At 48.0% G+C, this 17,597-nt stretch overlaps 1 protein-coding gene across 1 annotated transcript in view; it reads right to left on the bottom strand.

Annotated features, from left to right (window-relative positions):
- NAA15 (N-alpha-acetyltransferase 15, NatA auxiliary subunit) overlaps positions 1 to 17,597 on the bottom strand; it is a 761,793-nt gene that overhangs the window by 296,818 nt on the left and 447,378 nt on the right. Inside the window, exon 11 of the mRNA XM_069242270.1 lies at positions 16,281 to 16,450. Within this exon, the coding sequence (XP_069098371.1) occupies positions 16,281 to 16,450 (170 nt within the window). The remainder of the gene's footprint in view (positions 1 to 16,280; positions 16,451 to 17,597) is intronic.

The raw sequence follows: 17,597 nt of genomic DNA, 5'->3' as shown, positions 1-17,597 counted from the left end.
GGAACACACGTCCGAACCCGGCAGCAGAGAGAAACTATCTAATAAAAGGACTCAATGCCCATGCGCAGTAATACAGAGAGCAGGAGTCACTCGATCCTGCGACTCAAACTTTCTTCAAAGAAAAATAAATTGTACTACTCTAAACCCAACACTAGATGGCGAGTTTATGCATATCTACACATGCCATCATACACAAATTTATTCTCTGCACATAACCAAGTAAAGGGTTCTGATTTGTTTTCATCCTATTAAAACATTTTTTCATCACACAGAAGTACAAACAACGGGCTTTAACAGCTACTTAAAAACATTTTTGGAAATGTTTGCAAATGTGTTAGGAAAAACGTGACAAAATTCAGGAGCTCTGCAGTGAGGAGGGAAAGACAAACTGACTTTTGACCTCTGTCTCTGAACACAGAGCAATTGTGGCAAGAACACGATTTAAAGGCATCCTTTTGCTCCTCCACTTTCTGACACCTGTTCTTTGTCAACTGACCAAAAGGGGCAAGTAGGCCCTAAAAATAGTTCAACCTGATAAAATATGACTCGCCATATCAAGTGGGACTGTAGATTTTTCGAGGCCTGTGTAGGCTACAGTTAGCGTTTCAAGGAAGAAAAATCTCCTCCTTTTCAACCTCCATCCCACTCCAAAGGACCCTGCCACCTTCTTCACAGCTGAACGGTATTCAGACATGTCATCTGGAGGGGGCAGCCTCTGGAGGGGAAGGCCCCAGAGGATTGCATTCTATCTCCTCCTGAGGTGAGTTTGCCCTAACGTCCTCCCACAGATTTTTCTTCTGTGGTTCATCTATCTTCAGGGTCAACACCATAAATACATTTGGCCTCTTTCCCCATGTTTGTATCATCTCTTTCTTCCGAGTGTTGCTTCCTGCAATGTGCTAGGTGAATTTTCTAAACCCTACAGACCTTGCTTTCTTCAAGTCAGTCAGACTCCCTTGAAGGCCCTCTTATTTAAGTGCTCTATCTCAGCCTTCAATGCCTTGTTCTTGATCTCAACATTTGAAGTCTTAGGTTCTGCGTGAACAATTTTCTTAGAAGGTGCCCATTATTCCTTACCTCCCTGCACTCATCATCCTCAGAAGTCACGGCAATGCCTTTTAGCTTATCCTTACCGTAAGCTTCTATTTCCCGGTAGGATGTGAAGTGCCTTGCGCTTCTTTGACTGTGTGCTGCTTCAGTGTGGAGAGCTTAACTTTTAGTGGCTCTAGGATGTCGCTTGAAGAGCCACACTTTGGTGTCTTGGCCGTGTGTCTGGCTACCTTTTCCTTCAACAAATCAGGTGTGCTACGGGCATGTGGAACTGTGGGTTTAGGGTCCTTATGGTGTGTGTTTTCGACCTCGCACACCTCTGGTTATTGTTTTGGTGTTCTCCATAAACCTCCTGAGCCTCTACCTTGTAGTCTTCAGAGAAACCATCTCCTTCATTGACAGATCACTCCTCTTCTGTTTCTTTATCTCCAAAGTGACCTCCACGTGTATTAGTTCAATGTGCTTGAAGGATGTTGTCTGTGAACCAGGGTCTTTATTTTTAAATATATAAAATATAAGCACAAGACACAATCCTTCAAATTAAGGCCTTCAGCAACATAAGATAAAGACTGGGTGTTCATCGTTGAAGGCAAACAAACAATTGGGACCCAATCACTAGATGGTGGGATGTAGAGTAGATTTGATGCTTCAAGCAATACTTTATTCGACATGGACTGTTGTAGTTTCCATTCCAGAGAACTGCTAGCCTGGTTACCTCCTACCAGAGCCCCACCAAAAGTAAGGACAGGAGTGATTTCTATCTTTTGAATGAGGTTTGCTTCTATGCAAGTTCTTCTTATAATGGTCTGCCTGAAGATGGTTTATGCTAACCTAAATCTAAGACACGGTTTCCTCTCCTTATTGAAGTAGAACGCAGTAGTTGTATTTGCACTGTCGTTCAGAGCTGGACTCTGAAAAGATTTTAGTGCTAAGAAAACTAATTAAATTTCTGGAGCTAACTACAGTACCTTTTTTAGCCAGTCTGCGTATGCTGCCAGCTCATATGAGGCATATGATATGATGGCCTAAGGTTGTGCTGTATTGTGCATTCCTTTGTGATGTGTCTCTACCTCTTGTTTTGGTTTCTTAAACCCTAAAGGTTTAGGTTACCTATGGTGTTAAACTCCTGAACAGCCCTATTTTCATTAATTTTTTCGATCTAAACTCCTAGTGCCCTTTTCCTCCTCTCCATGCCCGAGATGAAAATTAGTTACTTACCTGTAACTGCAGTTCTCCAATATTGGTATCTTTCATTGCCAGGCCAATCCATCTGGCTATAGTCTGTTTGGACACTGCATGTCCCTTTCTTGTTCCGCCAAATGCAACTTATAATTGGTCAGACTGGCGGATGGTTCATGTTTTCTGTAGATAAAACTTTAAACACCTTTTAATATCAAGGGAATGTAATGTCCTTTCGACTACTGTTTGCAGGTTTGGAAAAAAGGTTTTTAAGATGACTGGTTCGTTCAAGTGAAACGCTGAGGGAACCTTCGGGATGAACTTAGGATTTGTTCGCAGGATCACACCTGGGTTTGTGAATTGGAGAAAAGGCTGTTTGACAGTGAAAGCCTGAATGTCGCTGACTCTTTTGGCTGAAGTAAGAGCTAGTAGTAACGCTGTTTTCCAAGAGATGAATTTTAGATCGGCTCTGTGGATCGGCTCAAAGGGAGCTTTCATGAGCTGCATTAATACAACATTCAGGGACCATAACGGGGGAGGTTTTCTAACTGGCAGGAAAACACGAAAAAGGCCTTTCATGAATTGCTTAACAATTCCTGTGGAACATAATGAGACCCTGTGTGGTGATCTGCGGTACCTCGAGATTACTGCCAGATGCACTCGAATGGAGGAATATGAAGGTCCTGACTTTGCCAAGAGCAAGAGATATGGAAGTATCTGCTCTGGAGGAGCGGTAAAGGGATGTATGGCTTCTGCTGCACACCATATACAAAAACGTTTCCATTTAAGTCTATAGGTTTTGTTGGTAGTGTCAGATCTAGCTTTTGCTAAGATGTCTCTACACTCCGAGGAAATGTTGAGATTCAAATACTCATTGTATTCAGGAGCCAAGCCGACAAATGAAGAGATGACGGATCTGGGAGCCTGACTTGTCCCTGGTGCATCGTCAAGAGAGTCGGGCTCTGTCTGAGTTGCACATGTGGCTGTTCGGAGAGCATTAGGAGCTCCGTGTACCAGACTTGTCTGGGCCATCTGGGAGCTATGAATAGGAGGCGACACCCCTCCGTTTTTAGTTTGTTGATGACTCTCGGAATGAGCGGGATCGGAGGAAAAGCGTAGGCATAAACCCCGGACCATCTCATCGAAAACGCATTCCCCCACAAACCTTTCTGGGGAAGCCAACATGCGTAATACTGGCATTTCTTGTTCTCGAGAGTGGCAAATAGGTCTAGGTTCGGTTTGCCCCATAACAGAAAAAGTCGGTTGAGAATTTTCCAGTCTAGCTCCCACTCGTCATAAGGTATCACTGTCCTGCTCAGGGTGTCTGCCAATACGTTGGTTTGTCCTGGCACATGCTCCGCTTTGAGTGAAATATTGTGCTTGATGGCCCATGTCCAGATTTCTTGAGCTAGCTGCGAGAGTTGTAGGGATCTCGTGCCTCCTTGCTTGTTTAGATGAAACATGCTGGTTGTGTTGTCTGTCCTGATTAAGACGCTTGAATTTTTTACTTTTGGCAGGAAAGCTTTTACAGCTAAGTGTATCGCTTTGAGTTCTAGGTAACTGATGTGGAGTTAAACCTCTTTTGCATTCCAGGATCCGCTGATTTGCAAGTCCTGGCAGTGTGCACCCCATCCTTCGAGAGAGGCATCCGTTGTTACTATGTAACTGGGTGTTTGATGAAGGAATGAAAGTCCGTTTGATAAAATGGTTAGAGTCGCCCACCACCTCATAGTGTTTTGCATGAGAGGTTATCTGAATCTTGTCTTCGAACGAACCGTTGATCTGGGTCCATTGTATGTCCAATTGCTCTTGCAGGGGTCGCATATGGAGCCTGCAGTCTGGGACTAGCGGAATGCAAGATGAGATCATCCCTAGCAATGATTTGTAGATGCAGACTGAAACTAACTTTTTTGTGGAGGTTCTGCCTGCTAAGGAGCTTAGTTTTTGTTTCCTCTCGTGAGATGGGTACACTTTGTTGTGGACTGTGTCTAGTATTGCTCCTAAGAAGTTTAATACTGGTTTGGGGTGAAGCTGAGATTTCTGGTAGTTGACTACAAACCCCAGGTTGTTTAACAATTGAAGGCAATACGAAATATGACGTATTACTTGCGGCTTTGAGGGTGCTTTTATGAGCCAGTCGTCCAAGTAAGGAAAAACCTGGATACCCGACTGGCGGAGATGCGCTGCTACCGGAGCCAACATTTTTGTGAAGATTCTGGGGGCCGATTTGAGACCGAATGGGATAACTCGAAATTGGAGGTGCATACCACCCACTCTGAACCTGAGGAATTTGCGGTGTTTGCGATGTATGGGAATATGAAAATAAGCATCCTGGAGGTCTAGGAATGCCATCAGATCTCCAGTATTTAAAAGACGCAGGACATCCTGAAGTGTTACCATCCTGAACGACTGTTTCTTTTGAAACTTGTTTAGTGCTCTTAAGTCCAGGATGGGGCGCCAGTCTCCGGAGGGTTTCTTTACGAGAAAGAAGCGGGAATAGAATCCTCTGTTCTTTTGATAAAAAGGGACTGGCTCTATCGCTCTTTTGCTCAGCATCACTTTTACTTCCTTGAGGAGTTGGTTCATCCTCGGGGGTGGTGGGCAGAAGGTGCTGTTTTTTAAGCTGCAGCCTGGATAACGTGTATTGCAAGGGCACAAACTGATCTTTAGTTTGGAACAGTATACCCTTAAGGTCTGCTCACTTCCATCCTTTGACTTCAGGAAGAATTTACTAGAGGTCTTAGTGATACCCAGAGCCTCTTCTGACAGCCACAACTCTGTTGTTGCATGGCTGGAGTCCTCATTCTCTGCTTGTCAAATGTGAAAGCTCATTTATGATCATAGTGGCCCAATGGGTGAGTAAAACCTTGTCTTTATGCTCTAAAGTATTCAGTTTGAACAACTACCAGGCTTAGCAACACTCTAACGTATGGTCTTCTGAAGGCAGAATATACATACTGGATAGTCATTAACTGTGAAATTTCTAATGATGATTTGCACAAAACATGAAGATTATGATCATAATCCTAAATGGCTGTATTGAATATCAGGGACCCCACATCCACTAATAACCATTCTCAAGCCACGTCAAAGAAAACTTGAGTCCCACAATACATACATTTTTTTATTTAAGTGTTGAGCTATGAACTCTGGTATTTCCTCGACTGTTTTGGCGTCCTTGTGAGATTCTTTAACAAACTCTGACCGGGGGCGTGGCCAAGCAGCCAAGATGGTGCACGCTTGAGAATGTGGCTCTGGAGGGGCCTACTATTAATCCTTGAAAATAGCCCACTCTTGGGGACCATCGACTTGTAGAGTCGGTACCCGGAGGCACCAGGGGTCCAGAGGAACAAGGGGGAGTCTGATCCGGGAGCGTGGGGCCCCCCGCTGAAACCGGGGCCACCAGGCTTGCAGCCGTGACCGAGACCGGGGACTCGCGTAGTGACGCGGTCCCGTCGGCGGCTTCGACGCTTGCCAGAGGAGCACACGTGTGCGCTGGGGACGCGGTCCGCCGGCGGTGACGGTGTGGACCCGGCACTCATAACGAGGAAGTAACATCAGGGCGCGAGGAACAAGGCGTGGAGTAGACTTCCAGGGGATTTGTAGAGGACGTTGAAGGGCGACCAAACCGGGCCGGCGCCTACAACGAGGAAGTAACGCTGGGGAACAAGGATCGAGGTACGGAGCGCACCACCAGGGGAATTGTAGAGGTCGTTGAAAGGCGGTCTCCCTCCGGACGGGCAGAGAACACGCTGCAGTGCATCAGATAAAGCACCCGTGTGCGCTGGGGCGTGGCGGAGTGCGCGGTCCACCGGCGGTGTTGGTGCGGGCCTAGCACCCACAACGAGGAAGCACAGAGGAAGGACCGAGGTACGTAGTACAGCCCCGGGGGACTTGTAGAGGACACAGAGGAGTGGCCTCGCCTTGGCCTAATAGAGAACAAGCTACAGTTCGCCTGTGTGTGCTAAGGGTGCAATGGAGTGAGCAGGCCGCCGGCGATGCCGACACAGGCCCGGCATCCACATTGAAGAAGTAACGCTGGGGAATGAGGAACAAGGTACGGAGCAGGGCCCCAGGGGACTTGTAGAGGACGTGGAAGGGTGGCCTCCCACCGGCTTGGCGGAGAACACACTGCAGTGCATTGGATAAAAGCGCCCACGTGCGCTGAGGATGCGAAAGAGAGCACGATCTGCTGGCGGGGTCTATGTGGGCCCAACACCCACAATGAGGAAGTAACACTGGGGAACAAGGAGCGAAGCACGAAGTGCGCCCCCAGGGGACTTGCAGAGGATGTTGAAGGGCGGTCTCGCCCCGGTCTGGCGGAGGGTACGCTGCAGTGCATTCGATGGGACGCTCGAGGGTGCGACTGAGTGTGCAGGCCATCAGCGGTGTTGGTGCAGGCCCGACACCCACGGCGAGGAAGTAACGCTGGACAACAAGGACCGAGGTGCTGAGCATAACCCCACGGGACTGATAGTGGACGTTGAAGGGCGGTCCTGCATCGGCCTAGCAGAGAACATGCTGCAGTGCATTGGATAAAGCGCCCGGAAACACTGAGGGTGTGGTGGAGAACATGGTCAGCCGATGGTGTTGGTGCAAACTTAGCGCCCACAACAGGGAAGGGACGCTGGGGAACGAGAACCGAATGTAAGTGAAACGCCTTGATGAGTAAAGCAATCTCACACTACGCACGAACCTTGGACACAAGGAGGGAGCCCAGCTCCCTATAAGGACATAAAGCTGAAGTGAGGGGGTGAGTCCTACCGAACGTAGCTGGAAGGAGGGAGCGCACTTGGACTAAGGTGAAGGTGGAAATGAGAAGGCCTGTAATAACCGCTGCTGCCCTGGGTAGTGTACTGCACTCGATAGAGGAAGCGCTGGAAGTGGAGAGCAGTTGAGGCCTGGCCCAGTGCTTAGGGCAACAATAAGAAGGGGCAGCTAGGCCCCTAGGAGTGAGAGAATCAGGTGAAAGAGGGGGAACCACGATATTACTGAGTGGAAGAGCTGAACTGGATTGCTGGATGTAACTGACTGGCCCAAGATAAGCCTTTGAGCTTATGTGAATGAGTGCAATATAACAGTCCAGCTCACCTTCCCGTTAACACCGAAGTGAAGCACTGCAAGCCCGATGTCATCCAAAGGTCGGCACAAGACCAAAGCTATGGACCGTCCAACACACACTGATCCTAACGAGGGGGAACCTCTGAACTTCTCGCAGGCTCGAGTGCAGGATACCCTAGACAAGATCCTGGGGGCAATCAAAGACACCAAAGCTACACCACAGCACAAAATCAATCAAGTGGCTGTAGAGGTGGGGCTTCTGAGGGCAGACCATCAAAAACTAACTGACAGAGTTAAAGAGGCGGAGACCGCATTGGCGGATATCACTCCTAAACAAAGAGACACAACAATTATGGGAGAGAATCTCAACAACAGAGTGAAGCGGCTGGAACAGAGAGCTGAGGTCGCAGAAGGGAGGAACCAAAGGAACAATATCCGAGTGGTAGGCCTGCCGGAGGGAGCGGAAGGGACGAATATGGTGGCATTACTGGAAAATTGGTTGCGCACGGTTGTAGCAGCAGACAACCTGACTGTTTTTTACGCTTGAACGAGCACACTGAGTGCCCTCGAGAACCCTTCCCCCAGGCAGACCACCCAGAGCGGTGATAGCCAGAGTTCTGCATTACAGAGACAGGGATGCCCTAATCCAGGGGGCCAGGGAGGCAGGCCCCTTCAGAGTTGAGAACAGAGAGGTGACATTATTCCCAGATTTCACCTTTGAGGTCCAGATCAGGCGAAACTCGTACATGGCAATCAAAAAGGCCCTCAGAGCGGAAGGAATCCAGTATTCGCTCCTCTCCCCGGCTTGCTTGAGAGTGACACACGAGGGTAAATCTTTGTTTTTCCAGAACCCCGAGGAGGCCTGGAAACGGTTTGAAGCTCATGGAGGCCAGTCGGCCCAGAGTACAAAAGTTAACGTAAAAGAGACTGGAAAGCACAGAGCCCTAGGAAGGAGGAGGAACAGGAACAGGGACCACTCACATGGGATACCAACGCAGGCACAGAAGGAACTTGGAAAGCGAGCGGCCCTTGAGGCGGTGGCGTCCATGGGCAGAGAGGAATCCTCCCCCGGGAGGCTCTGGGGTAGACTCAGATGGCACGGCCAGGTCCTCCACAGGATGCTCAGAGTCCTCACCGCAGGGTCCGAAGGTGACCCCCCCCCCCCCCCAGACATCAGACAAACTTGTGTAACGGATGTGATACAACAACCCTGGGGCAAAGTGAATTGTATGTACACGTGGCCCCTCTGGACTATGCCCCCCCCACACAAGTTCTCGTCCAACCAATCAGACTTGCGAGAATTTCAGATACTCTGTTGAACATGTTGCACAGTTTATTGGGCAACCTACTGTTTGCGAGGCGCCCTGGGGTTAGGGAGTTGGGTTTTACAGTTACAACTTTTGCAGGTGCGATGGACAGGGTGGAGAGAAATGCTTATGTACACATTCCGAAACACAGGGAGACTGTACCCAGGGCAGGGGTGGGCAACCTGGAATGCTAAGACAACCCTATGGCGGAATATAATATACTAATATGGAATGTGCGCGGTATGGGGTCCCCATCCAAACGTCACAGAATACTGTCCTTTTTTAAAAGAAGGGGTGTGCAGGTGGCAATGCTACAAGAGACCCACTTAACCGCAGGAGAGGTGGAGGGATTGAGGCGTAGATGGAGAGGACAGGTGTTTGCCACTGGCTATTCAGCGTATGCGAGGGGCGCCTTGATTTGGATACGAGCGGGGGTTCCCTTTGAAGTCATATCTAAGGACATAGACCATGAGGGTAGGTTTGTGATAGCAGAGGGGAGGCTTCATGGAACTCCAATTGTCCTGGGCAGTGTCTACGCCCCCAACCAAGATAAGGTCCCCTTTATAACACAACTGTCGAGTCATCTCACACGCCAACAAACCGGGGGCATCTTAATCGGGGGGAGACTTTAACGGAATATTAGACGTGGACTTAGACCGATCCTCTCCACCGGTTACAGGGGCAGCGACACAGAGTGGCAAAACAATTGAGAGAATGGATGAATGCGTGGGGCCTAGTGGATGTATGGCGGGTCCAACACCCCACTGAGAGGGATTATTCATTCTATTCAGGACTTCACCAAGTACATACCAGAATAGATAGGGTGGTGTGTACAGCAGATATCGCGCAGGGAATGACTCGCGCAGAATACCTTGCTCGCACATGACCGTACCATAACCCCCCTACTGGTTACTTGGAAAGCGACAATGGATAGGCCTCCTGTCCCAACATGGAGACTGACCCCCCGGCTCGTTAGAGGACCAAGCATACAGAGAATCCCTTCGCCTACACCTTTCAGACCATATTAAAACCAATAAGGGATCAGCCTCTTCAAGATCCTTGGAATGGGAGGCCCTCAAGGTGACAACTAGAGGTTTTTGCCTAGGTAAGTGTAAGGAAATGCCTCCTTGGCATGGTTACCCCCTGACTTTTTGCCTTTGCTGATGCTATGTTTTGAATTGAAAGTGTGCTGAGGCCTGCTAACCAGGCCCCAGCACCAGTGTTCTTTCCCTAACCTGTACTTTTGATTCCACAATTGGCACACCCTGGCATCCAGATAAGTCCCTTGTAACTGGTACCTCTGGTACCAAGGGCCCTGATGCCAGGGAAGGTCTCTAAGGGCTGCAGCATGTATTATGCCACCCTGGAGACCCCTCACTCAGCACAGACACACTGCTTACCAGCTTGTGTGTGCTAGTGAGGACAAAACGAGTAAGTCGACATGGCACTCCCCTCAGGGTGCCATGCCAGCCTCTCACTGCCTATGCAGTATAGGTAAGACACCCCTCTAGCAGGCCTTACAGCCCTAAGGCAGGGTGCACTATACCATAGGTGAGGGTACCAGTGCACGAGCACTGTGCCCCTACAGTGTCTATGCAAAACCTTAGACATTGTAAGTGCAGGGTAGCCATAAGAGTATATGGTCTGGGAGTCTGTTTTACACGAACTCCACAGCACCATAATGGCTACACTGAAAACTGGGAAGTTTGGTATCAAACTTCTCAGCACAATAAATGCACACTGATGCCAGTGTACATTTGATTGTAAAATACACCACAGAGGGCACCTTAGAGGTGCCCCCTGAAACTTGACTGGTTCCAGCAGCCTGCCACACTAGAGACATGTTGCTGGCCCCATGGGGAGAGTGCCTTTGTCACTCTGAGGCCAGTAACAAAGCCTGCACTGGGTGGAGATGCTAACACCTCCCCCAGGCAGGAGCTGTAACACCTGGCGGTGAGCCTTTGTCACAGCACCGCAGGACACTCCAGCTTAGTGGAGTTGCCCGCCCCCTCCGGCCACGGCCCCCACTTTTGGCGGCAAGGCTGGAGGAAACAAAGAAAACAACAAGGAGGAGTCACTGGCCAGTCAGGACAGCCCCTAAGGTGTCCTGAGCTGAAGTGACTAACTTTTAGAAATCCTCCATCTTGCAGATGGAGGATTCCTCCAATAGGATTAGGGATGTGACCCCCTCCCCTTGGGAGGAGGTACAAAGAGGGTGTACTCACCCTCAGGGCTAGTAGCCATTGGCTACTAACCCCCCAGACCTAAACACGCCCTTAAATTTAGTATTTAAGGGCTTTCCCTGAACCTAGAATTTAGATTCCTGCAACTACAAGAAGAAGGACTGCTGAGCTGACAAACCCCTGCAGAGGAAGAACAGAAGACACCAACTGCCTTGGCCCCAGACTTACCGGCCTGTCTCCTGCCTTCCAAAGAAACCTGCTCCAGCGACGCTTTCCAAGGGACCAGCGACCTCTGAATCCTCTGAGGACTGCCCTGCTTCAAGAAAGACAAGAAACTCCCGAGGACAGCGGCACTGCTCCAAAAGAACTGCAACTTTGTTACAGAGGAGCAGATTTAACGATCCCCGCAAGAAGCGTGAGACTTGCAACACTGCACCCGGCGACCCTGACTCGACTGGTGGAGAACAACCAACTCAGGGAGGACCCTCCGGCGACTCTACGACTGTGAGTAACCAAAGTTGTCCCCCCTGAGCCCCCACAGCGACGCTTGCAGAGGGAATCCCCAGGCTCCCCCTGACCACGACTGTCTGAACTCCATTTCCCGACGGCTGGGAAAGACCCTGCACCCGCAGCCCCCAGCCCCAAAGAAACGGAACTTCTGTGCAGGAGTGACCCCCAGGAGGCCCTCTCCCGTGCCCAGGTGGTGGCTACCCCGAGGAGCCCCCCCCCCCCTTGCCTGCCTGCACCGCTGAAGAGACCCCTTGGTCTCTCATTGAAAACCATTGAAAACCCGACGCGTGTTTGCACACTGCACCCGGCCGCCCCCGCGCTGCTGAAGGTGTACTTTTTGTGCTGACTTGTGCCCCCCCCCGGTGCCCTACAAAACCCCCCTGGTCTGCCCTCCGAAGACGCGGGTACTTACCTGCTGGCAGACTGGAACCGGGGCACCCCCTTCTCTCCATTATAGCCTATGTGTTTTGGGCACCTCTTTGACCTTTGCACCTGACCGGCCCTGAGCTGGTGGTGTGATAACTTTGGGGTTGCTCTGAACCCCCAACGGTGGGCTACCTTGGACCAAAAACTGAAACCTGTAAGTGCCTTACTTACCTGTTGAAACTAACAATAACTTACCTCCCCCAGGAACTGTGAAAATTGCACTAAGTGTCCACTTTTAAAACAGATTATTGTGTTTTATGTAAAAAGTATACATGCTAAAGTAATGATTCAAAGTTCCTAGAGTACTTACCTGCAATACCTTTCAAAAGAGCTATTACATGTAAAATTTGAACCTGTGGTTCTTAAAATAAACTAAGAAAAGATATTTTTCTATAACAAAACCTATTGGCTGGATTTGTCTCTGAGTGTGTGTACCTCATTTATTGTCTATGTGTATGTACAACAAATGCTTAACACTACTCCTTGGATAAGCCTACTGCTCGACCACACTACCACAAAATAGAGCATTAGTATTATCTCTTTTTACCACTATTTTACCTCTAAGGGGAACCCTTGGACTCTGTGCATGCTATTCCTTACTTTGAAATAGCACATACAGAGCCAACTTCCTACAGTAAGACAGTTAGAGTGAGACGCACTCTATAACGTGAACTGAATAGTTTAGAGAGGATAATACACGAAGGGGAACGAGGTGGGGAGAACGGGGATGTAGCACAGGAAAGATATGTCCAGGCACGGAAGTCATATGCCCAGGTGGAAGAGCAGTTTCGCTGTCACAGCCTCCGGGAATATCTGGCATCACTCCAGGCTGAGGAGGGCCAATCAGGTGAAATGCTGGCATGGTTAGTGAGGGCTGAAGGGGACAGTGGACCCATCACAAGTGTCTAAGATAAAGGGGGGGAAACGTCAGTGTATGCCAGGACCCATAAATGACGCCTTCAAAGAGTACTACTCCCATCTCTACAGGGCCCCGGGAGAGCTTAGAGCAGATGACCTTGACGATTTTTTGCACCCACTCCCTCTGACAACGCTAGCACCTGAGTAAAAGGATAGTTTAGGAGGCCTGCTGACGGTAGACGAGGTATAGAAGGCTAATGCACAGCTGGCCTCCGGTAAGACCCAAGAGACGGATGGACTTCCCATGGACTTTTACAAAAAATATACTGCACTGTTAGCCCCCCAGTTGGTGGAGATGTACACGGAGGCATTGCAACGCGGAATGCTACCGGACTCACTTAGGGAGGCACTGGTGGTCCCTCTGCCCAAAACGAAGTCGAGAGAGGCCTCAGTAATGGACTTTCGACCTAGGTCGATGTTAAATAACCATTTTAAAATCCTTAGTAAAGCCTTAGCCAATAAACCCCTACGCCACATCACCGGGTTAGTGCATACTGATCAAAATGGCTTTGTCCCGAACCACAGCACCTCTTTGAACTTGAGGCACTTGTTCGCCATCCTGCACATGCCCGAAGAAGAGAGGCCCGGAGCGGGAGTGCTGCTTGCAGTAGATTGAGAAAGCTTTTGACTCGGTCAGATGGGACTACTTGAGAACAGTGATGCAGCAGATGGGAATGGGAGTAGGCTGGATAAAATGGGTGGATTTACTGTATGTCACCGTTGGTGAGGGTGAGAACAGGCAGAACGATATTGGATACTTACCCTATATACCGGGGGACGCAACAGGGGTGTCCGCTATCGCCGCTTCTATTTGCTCTGGCCATAGAGCCACTGGCGGTTGCAATGCGTAGCAAGGGCACTGGCAAGGGAGTAAAATTGGGTCAATCAGAACATATCATTTCACTATATGCTGATGATAAACTCATATACCTCAATGATGGAGAGTTGGGTCTACCTTGGGCCTTGCAGACGCTGGACCATTTCGGTGCACTCTCAGGCCTATGCCTCAACAGGAGCAAGACATTTGTTTTTCCCCTAACAAACTTATGGGCAGCCCTCCTCCTGCCCTGGGGACATAGTTTGGGCTCCACGCACTTTGAAGTATTTGGGTATACAGGTATACTATAAGACTGGGGATCTGAGAGATGGAAACATTGGAAGGGCACTCCGCTCCCTGAGAGCCTCAGTAGGTTTCTGCCGCTCATTAAAACTATCCATCATGGCCAGAATTTCTTTATCTAAAATGATCATGCTTTCCCGCCTCCCGTATTATTTTGCCAACCTACCATTATCGATTCCCTCAGCATGGTTTTGAGAGTTAAATACCCTACTTAGGGAACTTATCTGGGATGAAGGCCGCAGACGAACAGCACTCCCGACCCTGTGTAGACAAACTTTAGCAGGGGGCTTGAGGGTTCCAGATTTAGAGGCCTATTACCTGTCATGCCAACTGCAATGGGTCGCCAGTTGGTTCGCTGGAACGGGATGCCTGGACAGATGGATTACAGTGGGAGATAGAGGTACGGACAGAGTCATAGCGCAATTGATTAATAAGAAGGTGACACGCCAAATGGACAGTCTGATGACGAAAGTAGCCATTCTTTGCTGGAAGAGGTGTGCAAGACGAGTGGGGGTGGGATCCCCTTATTCTCCGGCCTTGCCACTGACCGCCCTAATACTAGACCAAGGGGAGGAGGGTTTGATGGGTACAGGGCTCGGGATTTGGAAATGGGCGGGAGTAGAGACGGTAGGGGACTTATTCCGGGACAGGTGTTGAGGCCCTTTACTGAGCTAGTGAATGACAGAGGAATCCATCCATGACAATTCCTTCTGTACCAAAAGTTAACACAATCTGCAGGAACAATGGGAAACAGTGAATGCAGAGCCTGCCACCCATCAGATATTACACCTCCTCCTAACACTGGGGTATGATGCACACCGCATCACAAAACTGTATCGAGCCCAACAGGAAGGAGCCCTTAACCCAATGCAATCCTTACAGGAGAGGTGGGAGAGATCCTTGGAAAATGAAATAACAGACTCAGAGTGGAGTAGCGTACCCAAAGGAAATATCGAGAAATACAAGACTGAGTTATACTCAATATAATTACACGCACAGGACGTACCTCACCCCACACCGCCTATCCCTAATGTATGGGGGGGGGGGGTCCCCAGGGCATGCCCCAGGTGCAGTGATGTGAACGCAGACTTCGACCACATGGTGTGGAGCTGGCCAGTACTGCGTCAGGGTTGGGGCAGTGTGTTGAAGGGACCTCTCTAGACTGCTTGAAAGGGATTTAGCCCTATCTCCCAGTGTGTGCCTATTAGGTCTTGGAACCGGACTCCCATGTGGGAAGGTGAGGGGTCGTTTTCTGAACCTTGCTCTGGTTTTATACCAGAGACTGATCACCTTGGGGTGGAAATCCCAGGGGATGCCCATCACTGACGGAATGGAGACGGGAAGTAGAGAAGTGGGCCAGAGCAGAACTGCAGATACTGAAGAGAGAGAAGGAGCGTGGACTCCGCCAGACCCCTATCGTACCAGAATGGGAGGAGATACTGACAAAGTGGGAAGGGATGCTGAGGGGTACGGACACAACCACAGAGGGACTGACAAAGATTAAAATAAAGGCCCAAGATAGAGATCAGCAGTGACACAACTCCTGGGGGTAGGGAAGGATACATCCAGGGTTCAAAACCTAGAAGACACTAGAAGGGAAACGAAGACAGACATGGAATGCATGGCCGAGGGCACAGAAATGAACGAGTGGGGTTAGAGGGGACGGGCATTATTTAAGGGAGTTAACGTCTTGGGATTAAAATAGGGATGAATAACATGAAAAGTGCCAACCCTGCTCCAGGGTAACGGAGAGGAGGTGGACTTCAGACAATGGAACCACCAGCCCATACAAGTTCCATCGCACCATTAATCTGTTTAACTTTAGTTAAAGACTGTTCTAGATGTACAACAATCAGATTGATGGCATAGCTCTCAGGTGGTGCACAGGCAAATGTACGAGGCTTCAGAATTAGACAATAAGCAATTCAAATTGATGTAAAAGTAAAAGAAAGTACATGATATTTGACCCAAAATATCTAACACCCTGAGCTGCATGTGTAATCTCAACTACCACGCCAAATCATTCTGTATTTGTATAACAGCAAATTGTTAAAAAAAAAAAATGACAACTTCTTGGTGAAATCTCTTGTCACACCTTCTACACCAAATGGTGGTAAAAGGGCAAGTAAGAGGGAATGGAGGGCTTACGGCAGATGTCATATCCAGTCTTTAAGTGGATGCCCAGCAGGAATAGGAAAAAAGAAAGAAAGAAAAAGAAAAAAAAAAAAAACGTTTGCAGTGCAAAACTTCCAGACCCAACCATTAGATGGGTAAATTATGCATAGCAGGTAAAAAATCATGTTGCAAGAATGTAATTCTACAGAAAATTTTATTTTGAAATCGGCAAAAGACTAAATAATAATTGATCACAGTAAGCATATGCAAATATAAATTTTGATGGGGCTCATGCGAGTGCTGCATCTAGAGGAAAAGAAATGTGTATCAACAGCTTTCAAACGCGGTCAGAAGGAATGTAACAATGTTTCACATGGAAGACAATAGCCCTACATAAAATATATACATTACCTTGTATATTTTAGCTTTCACAAGGAAGAGTTCTATCAAAGTTGGTGTGCTATCTATAGCGGCATTGATGTAATCCAGAGCTATAGATGGCTGTCCGATATTGTCATAATGTTGTGCCAAATAGTACTGGACCCACAATAATGTAGTGGGAGGTTCTTCTTTACCATCATCTATTTAACAAACAAAAATACAATGGAAAAAATATAGCGATCTGCATTATACTAATTAAGAAATATTTGTCACAAATCTAACTGGTTGCCTTCTTTAAAAACCAAAGCAACAATGTCAGCACACTGTGAAAACATGATATTATGCACCATTTAAGAAAAACATTTAAAAGAAGACCGGCACAATCCTGTCTCTTTCAAAATATCAAAATATACTATCAGTCATCCTAACGTGTCAATGGCCATATTGCTTACTATTGCCTTCTGCATTTACTCTAAAAACAACATTGTCCTCTTTAAATGCTTCACCAAAGAAACAAATGTTCAACTGTTTCTATGGCGGCTGCTATATGGGAAGTTCTGAAAAGCTAGGCACTAATACCTGGTGAAGTATAAAGTTTTAAGTTACAGTCAGAGGTTACTCATAAAAATTATACGATTAAAACAGAAGGCAGACAGCTGGACAAATTGCCCATGAATAAAATATAAAATAAGTTAAAGCTTTTTCACCTTCCATGTAGAATAACTGGATAATTCAATCAACCTAGTCACATTCAGCAACATTCCTCCAGCTTGCCGATCAAAAGTTATTCATCTCAGAGAAAACTTGTTTACATGATCAGGGAAACATGAACTAAATGAGGAGAGCTATGTGGAAGTTAAAGATGGCATTTCCAAGTGTTTATTCCTATACAGCAAGAAATGCTGGGAAATTGTACATCTTCTCCTCAATTCTGTCTAATGTGTGGACATCCAAAACACAAGACTGAAGGAAGTAATGGATAATAGAGTATGGAAAACTATTACTTAATTGCAGCAATCTGCTTGCAGTGGGAAGTGCTGTAGATTCAAATGCAGTTAACACTCCTGCCATCTAGTTTTGGGCTTTGAACATTATAAGGTTTTCTTCAAATACTGACTTTTGATTTCAAAATGGCACTTTACCTATACCCCCCGTTTTAGACCCCCCACACTGACCCTCCCCAAGGATAAGTGTATGTGTGCATTAGTGGAGCATAATAACATCAATGTACTGTCATGCGTTCACAGATCTAATGCATTGTTTATGGAGTGGTTGACAGAGAATGTTACTCTACAGCACCCCAGGATGAAAGCTAATTACAGCTAAGAAACATTTCTCGCTCGCACC

This window comes from Pleurodeles waltl, chromosome 1_2, assembly GCF_031143425.1.
Source record: "Pleurodeles waltl isolate 20211129_DDA chromosome 1_2, aPleWal1.hap1.20221129, whole genome shotgun sequence".
NCBI lineage: Eukaryota > Metazoa > Chordata > Amphibia > Caudata > Salamandridae > Pleurodeles > Pleurodeles waltl.
This window is presented reverse-complemented; position numbering and strand designations above follow the sequence as displayed.